We start from the raw sequence: 12,831 nt of genomic DNA on the forward strand, positions 1-12,831 counted from the left end.
TGGTACAAGTCACGGTAATTAGGATAATGCTATGACTACAGAGATAAAACAGAGATATTAACAAGTAACACTTGTGAATGACCTTTGCTGAAAGTGAGGACATGACTAGTTACTTACTGCTCTGTATGTCCAATTTCTTTAAATAAATGCAAGATTTTTAGTTTTGTTTCGGTAGGTTTTTTTAAGAAACTCAAAATCAGATTCTGAAATCAGAGCAGCACTGTCAAAAACATATCTTTGGGGAAGAAATGCCATGTTATTTTCAGTTGTTCATTTTCCTGTCTTTTTCTTTTCAGAAACCATCCCTCACAGTAATGGTGGAAATGCCAACAGTCACTATTTCTCTAATCCTAGTTATCATACTTTAACTCAATGCACTACCCCACCTCATGTAAAAAACATGGAGAGGCTGACCTTAGCAAAGGTAAAGCATAAAAATCTGTAAACTTCTCTGTCAATTAGTCTTTAGTTTATTTTACTTTATTCCCTAATGTTTCCCATTTGGTTTATTTTTGCTTTCCCTGATTATCAGGTGGAAATTCAGCAGCTTCCCACTAGTTTCAGTTTCTATTGCCCATCTTTCTTTGAAACAGGCAAAAAACAATCAGCTGTTTGTGAACCTTAAAAACGTGGAACCTGGAAAACGAGGTACTGCCATGGACTACACAGGAACACTGCCAGCAGACTGGAAACATGGTGGCTACCTCAATGAACTTGGTAAGGAAAAAAAAAAGGAGAGAATGTGAATGTTATTCATTGTATGTGAGATGAATTAGAAAGCAGGAATGCTTTCCTGAGTCTCCTCTCAGGGTAATACCAAGTTGGTCAGATTGTGTGTGAGGTTCAGGGTTATAGGTTTGACCTTCCCTCAGAGATGAAAAAGTAACTCCTTGTGAGGTATGCTGAAACAGTCTGATTCCCAGTACAGGCATGATACGCAAAATACCTCATATTATTTTTGTTAGAAGGTTTGCTTATTGATTAGTTTTATAAAACAATGGGTATTGTACAATAAGGGTCTGCTTTGAAAAAATTACATACTCTTATTAAATAAATGAAAGGTTGCATGTATTCTTTTTTTTAATCCCTACCAAATGGAATCCATGGTTTAAAAAGTAGTTTCTCATCATCTGAGCTGCTTCATATGTAAATTCTAGGAGATCTTCCCAGCTAAGCCTCCCATTTGCAAGAAGACAGAACATTATCTATAAGAAGAAAAATTCCTAAGAAGTGGTTAGAGTTGCTGTATCCTGCTTTATGCTGTCTTTTCATTCTTTTCCAAACTCATGCATTCCAAAAAGGCTGGATTGCACTGGCCAGTGAAAGACCCTTAAAAGGGACTTTCAGTGCCAGTATCATTTAGATCATTTAATTACCTTCATTTCTGGTACTTACAAATATATGAGATTCTGGGAATCAGAACAACTGTATGCAGCATTGCTATGTTTCCTGCTCATTCCCAGTGTTGGTCAAACCACAATTCAGGCTCAGATCTCTTGGGTTTGTTTTGGGGTTTTTACAGAAAAGGGTTACATAAACCTTGATGTTCAGCTTCACATTTTTTCAGAGCACTTGTACTTAAGGCTCCTAAGAGATACTTGCTGTGGTTAACCCATGGCAGGAGATCCTCAGTAACAGGATGATTCCAGAGGACTAGATGAATGCTGATATTATGCCTGTTTCCTAGAAGATCAAATGGGATTACTTGGGTAACTTGGTGACCTGGGCATAAGACTTGTAAAAACAACAGAGTAGCTGACATGAGATCTAATAAGGTGGTGTAGGAATAAAATTAATTAGGTTTAGGTCTCCTCAAATAATATAATTTCCTTCTTGAAAACCATGGTGTTTGCTTACAGAGATATGGTATTGATAAAATGATTTTAAGCTTTCATAAAGTTCCTGGCACAGTACCAAAATACAGTCTAATTAAGAAATTAGCTCTCCAGAATATCAATCAAAGCTATTTGAATGGATTAATAACCAGGTAAGTGCCTGGTCTCTGGAGACAGTTGTCATGCACTGCTGATGTTTACATTTGGATTTATATTGAGAGAAATCTCTTACTAACAGGTAATTGCAAAGTTGCAGACTCAGGTGCTGTGTGCTTAGGCCATTCCTGCAGGTCAAGAGACTGTAACAGGGACCGTGGGTGTGATTAATTTTGGCAATGATTAAATTTGGAAGCAAAGTATCAAGAATTAGAGTGAACTTTCCATACCCTGAGATTTTCAGGTCAAGATGGGATGCTCTTCTGGCAGATACAGTTTATCCAGACAAAAAAAAATGCTTTAATCAAATAGCAGTTATTAGGCTCATTCAAGAGTAACTGGGGGAAATGTAATGGCCTGTGACATATATGAGGTCAAAGCAGATAATTTAGTGGTCCCTTGTGACCTTCATCACCTTCCACGTTCAGGAACCTCCTGTCTGAAAGGGTGCAAGCCAACAGTAACAACACTTCTGTACCCTGTACTGGGCAGTTTCACAGGGCTTATGACAGAATTATTGTGTACAGCTAGAAATTAATCACAAAGCAATTTTTAAACCCTTTAGAACCTGTTGTTTAACCACTTTTATTTTCTTTGATTTTAAAGCTACTTTGTTTTTTGTATAAATTTTCTCAGGTGCTTTTGGACTTGATAGGGGATATTTGGGGAAGTCTCTGAAAGGTGAGATTATTTTCTGATGTATTCAGATGAAATGATATAGACATTCAGTTTACTTTTCTATATTACCTTCTGGGTGAAGAGAATATAAAAATAATTTTGGACTAAATTTTTCCTAGACATTGAATCAATACATGAAGTTTGTTCTTTTCTCTGAAGGGAGGAGGTTGTTTAGAAAAAAAAACAAACAACAACAAACCAAGCCTTTATAAGTCCTCTGTGTGTTGCACATCAAATGTTTCTGTAATGCTTGAGTCACAACACAGCTCCATTCTAAAAGCAGAATGGGGATGGCCCTTGAATTCCGCCTAGTGAGTGAGGTGAGGACATGCCGTCTCTGCTGAAAGGCTTCAGAAGAGAGCCAATTCCTCTTGCAGCTGGCATGGTCAGCGTAGGTCTGTGTGACTGCAAGCCTGTAATGCTTCGCCACATTCACTGCAGGCCTTTGGAAAGCATATCAAAATACAAATACACAGAGAGGAATTAAAGGCTTCAGAAATTCAGGGTAGCGCTGATATTTTGCTCTTTTGAATTTTTCAGTTTTCTCATAAGACTTTATACTGTACCACACTGGTGTATGTCACTATTTTTGATACCTGATTAAGGTGTGCATATGTAAAATATGTAAAGACTTGGCACTTATGGGCATGGTTTAGTGGTGGGCTTGGCAGTGTTACATTAATGGTTGGATTAATGATCTGAAAGGTCTTTTACAACCTAAACTAATTCTAGGGTTCTATGGTTAGAGAAAGGCCAATTTAAATGAGTCACAAAGTTATGAGCACCTGTCTACTTACAGTTTCACTAAGGGCAATCTCATTGCTGAATATTGAATGAGAAACAAGCTGACAAAGTCTCATCTCTGAAGCATAAATAATACATCATATCACGAAACAACACAGAGAACAAAGTAGCACAAACACCACAAAATCACCTCCCAGCATAAGAAAATATATCTCTGAAATCACAGTTATCTGTCCTTCAGTGAAATCCTAAATCACAAGCTACCTGATGTTTCCTTTTCAATTCTCCTGTTTTCACGTTACAGAAACTTGCAAAGAAGCTGGTTACTCTTTTAGTGTGGCTGCATAGTAAAACTTTTCACCAAACATGCCATCCAAAGAAGTCATGTTACCATTTCCCAAACATTGGTCTTGGGAACAGTCTTAGATCACTTACTTTAATAGTGTCCTGAGAACAGCACTTGGAGGGGCAAAACGTATTCTGAATTATTGAAAATTGATACTACACATTATCTGTATATAATGCTAGCTACTGTTTTAATCAGAATTGAAGATGCTCAGACTTTGAAACAGTAATTTGCTGGTGGCAAGATCAATCCTATCAAAGAGCACAGCACTTGAAGTGCTTTATTTAATTGTTGTATAATAATTTTGAAGTTTTATGACTGGGTTCCATTTAAATGTTCATTTATGAGTGACTTTTCAGAACTCAGAATTAAAGAATGCCCTTTTTTCAGCAGCAGTGTCCATAATATGTAGCATGGCTTGAGAGAGTAATACATTTTTCTTTTTGTAGATCTAGTGAAGAACTCGGAATACAATCTAAGTAATTGCTCATTAAGCAGTTCTGAGAACCCCTATGCTACTATAAAGGACCCACCAGCTCTGGTACCAAAAAGCTCAGAATGTGGGTATGTTGAAATGAAGTCACCAGCACGCAGGGACTCCCCCTATGCCGAGATCACCAGCTCTGCTACAGCCAACAAGAACGTGTATGAAGTTGGTATGTACAAAATCTATTTCTGGATGCTCAAGGTTAAGGGCAAAGAGCATGGGACTTTCTTTTTTCTTTGATTGAGTTTAATCAAAATATATGAAAATTCACTGGGAAAAAAAATATGTTCAGATTCTGTTTTCTGCTCAAATGCTTTTAACAATAACCTCACTCTACTGAGATAAGTGGTGAAATTCACACAAATGAGGTTTGAAATACCTTCAGCTCTGTTCTGTAAGCTAGAGGTGCCTCTGAATTTCCCTGGTTTAAAAGGCTTTTTCTAAGCAGCAGCATGAGATAAGCTTAGCATTTGATTGCAATAAAATTCAACTCTAGGTTACACTGTTAAGTACTGAATACAGCTGGGGTTAAGTGTATGGGAGGGATGGGAAAGATCCATTTCTTTCTCTTGAGCAGAATAAAACAGCATCTTCACCCATAGACCTAGTATTTCACTAATATGGGCCCTGTCTAGTTACTATATTACTTAGTTGCAGAAGACTTTGGCATCTTGTGGAATGGTAGCTATCCTAATAATCTCTGGACTGGAATAAATTGTGTCCCATATCATAGGATACATTTTCCTTTTCTGTTCCCAACTTAGAAATGAAAATTCATCAATATCCCCATGGTGCTTTTAAGGACTGTTCTAAAATCTTGATTAAAACCCCCAAATTCAGGGTTTTTCTTAAGTTTGCCCACACATAAAGAAGAGATGCTGGTCCGCTTGCTTCCGTCAGTAAATATCCTCACAGCAGGGCCCTGCTGCAGGTCCACAGGTGTGAAGCCAAAACACCTAAACATCAATCTTGGTTTCTAAACCTTCACTTCAGGAACTCAGCATGACAAGGAATCTTCATATTGAAGCAGAACCTGAAATGAAATACAGTGTTTCCTTCTGTTTGCCACTTCTCATATTGAATGTATGTGCCCTTTTTTGTCACAGAACCCACCGTGAGTGTTGTGCAGGGACCATTCAGCAGCAGAGGACATTTCAGCCAGGATCCTTATGATCTTCCAAAAAACAGCCATATTCCCTGTCATTATGACTTGCTACCAGTTCGAGACAGCCTCACATCCTCTACAAAGGGGATCAGCACTGAATGACCCCAGAAGCTGGTTTGTAGAACAGTGGGACTCTCAAGGGGCAAATTGGCATGGTTGTGCTCCTTCCTCTAGTTTACCATCATATTTGGTTCCTAATCTGTCCAGCAAGTATTTACTGTACATTAAACAGAATCTCAACATGAGGTTTGTATTGTGTATACAAGTGACAGATGGACAAATGCCACACTCTGGGGATCCTGATTATTTTTTCTCATGGCAGTAAATTTTATAGAAACAGGAATGCAACACATTTATACTGTAATATACTGGCTTAAAAATATTAGTTTGCAGATCAGTTTTGATAACATCCCATTTTAGTGACCTTAAATATAGACTTCATCTTTGTCATGTTTCAGACAGGGCAGTGCAATTTACCAAATACCACTTTTTACAAGTGATCTGATTCATTAGTTATTCATTAGTAGAAGAAAAACTGCCTTGCCAAATTTTACCTTCCATTCTTATCTTTAGTCAAGACATATTAAGAAACAAGATCTGATGGGGATAAGTAAGCACAATACTGCAGTTGTTTGAGAAATCCATCATCAGGCTTTTTTGTTCATTACTGGTGGTGGACATTGAATAGTTCTGGAGATAAAATAATTGCATACATCAGTATTATATGATGCTTCAAGAGCTCTTAGTACTGCAGACCCCCCACTAGTCTTCAAGAAATATTTTGCTACCATTCGTATATTGCAGTTCTGACCACTATTTCTGCCACACAAAACTAATAATCCATAACATATCAGAAATTACTTCAAAGAATATGTAAAATAAATCAGTTTATTTTTGTCACCATGGACTGATTATGTAAGGAGTGGACAAAGGTGATGACTTCTGTAAATCTTAACTGCAAGGAAGGGTTTACATTTTATAAACAGGTAGTAATAATGACTGTAATATAGAAAAAAAATAGTAAAGTGTTCTGATTTTTTTTTTCTTAGAAATAACTAAGCAAACTCTGTGCATACTTGCTAAAAAGGCACCTTTTCTTTTTTATAGTTGATGTAGGGAAACACATGCTTAAGCTGGTCTTTTGCATTGCTAATAACATGACACATGTATCCCCCATTCTTCATTAACTTCTGTCTCCATTTTTACTCTGTGTGTCTGTGTTTCTAGTGAACCAGCTTGTAACTGCAAAAATATTCTACTATGTGTCCATTTATTTTGCATTTTTTTCCAGCTGGCCTTTATTTTGTCCATTTAAAGGGACCTCTGGGCAGAGGGAGAGAATTAAAGTAAGAATTCATGTCATACTGATGTCTATCAGGAGGTGATTACCTAATACATAACAGTTTAACCTAATTTGTTAATTGGGACAAAAAAATTATGGTGTTTTTGTTCAGAATGATAACAAGAATGCAGAAGAAAAGTAAAAAACAGTTCCTCTTTAAAGTTCAGCTTAGTCTGTTACTCATGTGGATGGAGACCATCTTTCCAGAAGAGCCTTTTTTCCAAATGAGGCTGTCACTCCTTCCTAAACAGTCTGCTCTCTGGCTTAGCACATGGACTGCCATGACATCTGGGCTGCAATACAGTCTGACACAAAGAATTATCACTATTGTGACAGCACTGAAATATTCCTAAGAAGCCCACAACCAGTTGCCTTTGGAATACTAAATGCAATAGAGGAACAACTGGGAGAAAAACTGACAAAACTTTCTCAATTTTTTTTTAAAAGGAACACCAGAGCTGAAATGGAAGTACAATTTCCTTTTATTTGTTGTCACTAAAGTGGTGAAAAATGAGTAAGCTACTGGCAAAGACATCGTAGCAGATGTGCCTAAGCCTGAGAATTTATATGCCTCTTTGAAATGTCCCATAACATTCTTGGTTCTGGCTAGCCATGATAACTGGCTGTTTCACAATTCCCTGGGCATTTCTTGTACATCCTTGGAATAAATTATTTTATTTTATTTTGCAAGTGCAGACATTATTTAGAAGATTTCAGAAGCTGGTTACAATTTAATCCCTCTGTAAGACAAAGAAATGATTAGGTTTGTACGCATATAGATAATGTGTAGAGCTACTGGTATACACATTTTTTGTATTTTGTGAAACAGACTTTAAAATAAAACCTTTATTTTCTAAAGCCATGAATAGCAAATGCTGCCGTTTAGCAATTGTGAGCTCACAAAAACTTGTTTTCTTGCTCTGTGTAAAATTTGGAGGCCACTAGGTAAACGAATCTTCATAATCTCAACAGTTTTTTTCAACATGGGAAAGTGAAGAGCTGAATAAATGGTATTTTTTTGAAAATCTCCAGTATGTCACATATCCTCAAGAGATATATTCAGTCAAATATTCATGAAAACAGATGAGTTTATGAAAATTTTGCCTATTGTGTATGTTCTAAATATATACATTACCAAGGTCTGCCTTTCTGTATGTGGGTAAAACTCCTGCTGTGTAGTTATCTGAGCTGGATGTGCAATACATACAGGCAGAGTAAATGTCTTGTGAGTTTACTTCAGTGAGTGATCCTTGGTAGGTGCTCAGAAAACACATTTCCTGGAGTACACTCTGCTCTCAACTTGAGACCCCCAAGCTCAATCCTCATGACTGTCAGAAAGCCCTTTTTGTAGATCCCACTCTGATCTTTACAGAATTTGAATATTTCTGGAACGTGCACACTTACATTGTGGAGAAAACTGAGTAACTTGATGTAATAATTTTGGCAAGCACTCAGAGAATTGGCTTCCACAGACAGGAAGGAAAAGAGACACTTTGCCTCTATATATTCACATCACAGTTGTGAGAAACATAGCATTGAAAATTGAGATAGCCCTTCGCTTCCAACTTGTCATCATTTTAATAAAGTTCAAAATGCCGCACAAAATTAATAGCTGATTTTAAAGTAAGTAGCGAGTATAAACTTTAGATTTTAAATACTGTAGGCATATTAACTCAGGCCATTTAGAATATGAACCTCAAGGCTTTCTACTATATCAAAGATTTTTCATCACAACACCCTGTCACACACAAAATTTGTCCTTATCTTGATCTACCCAGAGAACTTGCATTAACTCTAATTGGAGATGCACATGCAGATTACAGGGGAAAGAAGATTTCATTGTACTCATACTTCCTGATGAGACAAACTGCAAAGTCAAGTTTGTATTGAAGTGAAGTTAGTATAAAACAAAGTCAAAAGTGGAATATGTGTTATTTAAAATATATTGGATTTTCAAGTACTGTAACTACAATTTTTTATCAGATATGTGTCCAAATAATAATTCTTAGACCGAAGCTCCAAAGCCCAGACTGAATACAGAGCTAATTTTGACAAAAAATGCTTTATATTAAAGTCTGTATATATAGTATCTGAAATTACTAAAGACAAATGGGTGCATGTTTATCAGTTGCTGTACAGAAAATTTTAGTGTTGGAGCACTGAACCTAACACTTCTTTCTTCAGTTTTCTAGCCCACAAGACTTCACTTTGATATGATTGAACTGTAATATATTTTTAAAGAAAACCTATCGAGTATGCCTGCCTCTTCTTCTTAGTTGTAACAAAAAAAAAAAAGCGTTTTGTTTGAAAATATATATATTTTCCAAAGATGACTGATGTTCATCATTCTGCCCCTCACTACCATTTACTTCAACTTCACATACCTGTAGGTTAATACATTAAAGTTTCTAATGAAAGGTGGGAAATGCTTTGAAATTTTTTTTCCCTTTGTTTTTCATTTGCTTATGATAGATCTTGAGTGGGAAATATATAAAATGTCATTCTTGCTGTCATGGTTTGACCCCAGCTGGCAACTAAGTACCACATAGCCACTCACTCTTCCAGGGAGGAGAAGTGGAAAGGAAACTTTGTGGATTGAAATAAGAAGTGTTTATTAACTGACAAAAAATAAATTACTACTACGGCTACTAAAACTAATAATTGCACTGAAAAAGAGGGAGAAAAAAATAAATGCGGAGGGCACGGAAAGCGAGGAAGAAAAGTTTATTGAATGGAAAAGACGGCTGCAAGAAGTTATGGCTGAGAACAGTGACGAATGAAGATATGATTTGAAGATATATAACATGATGCGGTTAAGACAGAGACTGTTATTAATTAGAATTGTTAATGCATGTTCACTATTTGTTGTACCCCAGTTTTTCTTGAATTTAATCATATTTTTCCCCTCAGAATTATGCCCTTTTTTCTATTGGTTCATGTTTGCTGCATTGCAGATGTTTCCTCTCATTGGTCCCTCCTGATCTCATGTTCCCTCCTTCCTTCCCTGGTTGGTTATCACCCCTGTCAATCCTATGCTCCTCCCTGTTTTCCAGAACCTTCCCACCTTACCCTATAAATAGAGCTAGCCACCTCCAATAAAGGGAGATAGCCCCAAGCTATATCACTCTGCTTGAATCCACGGGTTGTCAAGTCTTCTTTCTATGACGACTGCGGCAAATAAACCCCAAGAGAAACCAGTGATGCACAGTGTGGTTGCTCACCACAAAACACAGCAGTGTACCAGCTACTAAGAAGAAAATTAACTTTGTCCCAGCTAAAACCAGGACACTTGCCTGTGCTGGTCCACCAAGTGATGCATTTCATTTTCCCTCTTTTAGAAAATAGGTAGTTTATCAAAGGATTTGCAGAAAAATCAACTGAACTTGTGTGATTACTGTCTGGTGCTGTGGGAAATAATTCTGTAAACAGGACAATTCTTTCAAGCCTCTCTTGAATGCCTAAAGCTCTAACTTTGAGAAAGATGACAAGCTGAGTTGCCAAAAGCAAGGCATTTCCCCTTTTTAGTCAGATAATAGCCTTGGATTAACCATTAAAAATAGTACACAAAGTACAAACACAAAGGGCTGTAATGTATTGTAACTTCTATTTTCTAATTCTGACACCCCTACTAGGAATTCAAAACACAGGCTACAGATGGTGTGAGAAATTGTTCTTTACTATCACGTGTTGATCCAGGAGGACAGATTTGACATTAAAAACTAATAGAAAAATAAATTGGTTTGGATGGGAAGGAGGGAGAGGAGAAAACCTGCGAGACTTAGACAGAGACCCCTGTGGGAGAAACCAGGGGGGCACAGAGAGCTGGAGAGCAGAGCCTGGGGGAGTTTGTCACTCCCAGGTGTTGTCCAATGCACCCTCCTGCCACGTATGCCTGATTTATTCAATCACAGAGGTCTAACTCTTCAAAAAAAAGCTTCAAAAAGCTACAATTCAGTATTGTAAAAGTGTATTTCTAGTTTCCGGGCTTTTCTGAGCAAATCTGAGAAATATTTCTTCAGCACTATTGAAACAGAGGGCTTCATCATAAACAACTGATTTCTTTTACATTCAAACAGCCATCTTATTAGTGTAAAAGAAGAAAATAACAAGAAGTGATCCTGATTATATATGGTAAATAATCATTAGTTATAAATTAATATTCTCAATAAAGAGTCATGTTTCCACTTAAAAAGAAGGGCTTAGACATTTCAAATCTATTGCAGGTTATTACCAGAAAAAGAAGGAGAAGGATACTGGGGACTGGGAGTCTTCCTGACCACAGGAAACAACTAAGCTCCCTGGTCCCTCACACAGAGAGCAGCGTCCTAGGCTGGCAGACTTAATCCCCTGGAAAGGGGAGACTCCCTGGCAATAGTGGGGAATGTTGATCAAATTATGGAGAGTGTACAAAAAGCTGCCTGCTTACATGACAGAGAGTTAACGCCATGACAGAGAGTTAACGCCATGACACAAATGCCCGGTGATGATGCCTGTGGACCCTGGGAGAATGACACCCCTCATTAGAGGTCTCCCTGAATCCCTGAAACCCATGGGCATCCAGCTAAAGGGACAAATAGGAAGCCTTGCTGTTGGGGAAGAGCTGTAGCCACCTTAGAGGAGGCGGTAACCCCCAACCACAACCGTAGTGAACATAAAACTTGGACTTGAGGGGAAGTGACACATTAATTATGGAAGAAAATACAGCCCAATTGTCCCTAGCAAAATTGGCTCCAAACTAATTCGGCACACAGAATGTAAAACACCTACATCCCCCATGGGACTCAGAAAAGTAACATTCTCCCTCAGGCAAGGAGGACGAATCCACACGAATTAAGAACGCTGGAGAAAAAGAAACGCTCCTTGGATTTTGGACTTACAAAAAGGAATCCCAAAAACCCTAATGGTCAGCAAACCCCCTGATAAATCAGAGATATTAGTGGGTAGCCGAAAGAAGAACCCACAAAAGTTGTTGTTCCTGTTATAGTCCCACCTTTAGAGGCACAACAAAGGGGAGGAGGTGGGAAACCCTTTCCTTTGTCCTCAGTAGGAAAGCCGGGGCACAGAGAGTGTTTTTTTTCTGGCAGCTTACCAAAATCTCTAAAGGAGATTTACTAATAACCTACCCTGTTGGTCCCCGCAAAGTCCCTGTAACCTTTTTAATAGACATCGGAGGTCACATATCCACCCTCAAAGTTGAAGACACTTGTGCAGGTGGAATTGTTCCTTCACATAAAGGTATGTATTTGTTGTCAATGCTTTTGGATACACCCAACCCCAAATAACAGTCAAGGTAAGATGCTGGTTACCAAGGGAGGAGAAAGCAATTGAAACCCTAATTGTTTTGTGGGAATTTCCTACTAATTTACTGGGGCTGGACCTCCTAATGGGAAGGTCTTGGATGAACAATAAAGGGAAAATAAGAGCTTTTTGGAAGGAAACCCATAATTTCTGTTTGCTAGGTGCTGCCTCTCTGCTTCCTCCTTCCCTTGTAACCAATGTCAAACCTTACTCCTTACCCCTGGCAGCCAGAGAATGAATCACCCCAGTCACAGAACCAGATGTCCCACCTGGGATGGGTGGCCACGCTGGCCAGACCATAAAAATAAAGGAGCACAGGAGCTCCATTTTGCCTTTTGTCTCAGAACCTACCATTGCCGTGTGAAGTTCCCAGACTTCTGTAAGTTTATATAGATATGTTTGGAAGTGTGCTTAGCAAAGCAGCGCTCAACAGAGCAGACCACAGGAACCAAGATCCACCAAAAACATCACCTGAGAACATCCAAGTTCAGATCCAGACTGTTTATGTGTTGTCTTATTTGAGCTGTGAAAAATGAAATAAGGTTTTGCTTCAGCCATAAGACCTCATGGACACAAGGGAGAGGGGGAGGGAAGTTAATCCATATTTACTACTTAAGTGCAAAGAGTTGTTAAGGCCAATAGGAAAGGTGATACTGAAGACCTGCCCAAAAGAGGAAGAAAGAGGGGAGGTTAAGGTGGCCGGGAAAGGATGTAAGTTCCTGAGTACCCAGCCAAAGGGAAAAGGGACAGGGGCCCCACCAGTTGGGGAAGGGTATAAAA

At 38.3% G+C, this 12,831-nt stretch overlaps 1 protein-coding gene across 1 annotated transcript in view; it reads left to right on the plus strand.

Moving 5' to 3' along the window:
- Positions 1 to 9,892, plus strand: part of MEGF10 (multiple EGF like domains 10) — an 88,237-nt gene extending 78,345 nt beyond the window's left edge. The window contains exons 21-25 of the mRNA XM_027709041.1: positions 297 to 424; positions 594 to 717; positions 2,628 to 2,672; positions 4,209 to 4,415; positions 5,353 to 9,892. Coding sequence (XP_027564842.1) covers positions 297 to 424; positions 594 to 717; positions 2,628 to 2,672; positions 4,209 to 4,415; positions 5,353 to 5,513 — 665 coding nt within the window. The 3' untranslated portion in view covers positions 5,514 to 9,892. The remainder of the gene's footprint in view (positions 1 to 296; positions 425 to 593; positions 718 to 2,627; positions 2,673 to 4,208; positions 4,416 to 5,352) is intronic.
- The last annotated feature ends 2,939 nt before the right edge of the window (positions 9,893 to 12,831 follow it).

This window comes from Neopelma chrysocephalum, unplaced genomic scaffold (assembly GCF_003984885.1).
Source record: "Neopelma chrysocephalum unplaced genomic scaffold, ASM398488v2 Primary Assembly neopelma1_96684, whole genome shotgun sequence".
Taxonomy (NCBI): Eukaryota; Metazoa; Chordata; class Aves; order Passeriformes; family Pipridae; genus Neopelma; species Neopelma chrysocephalum.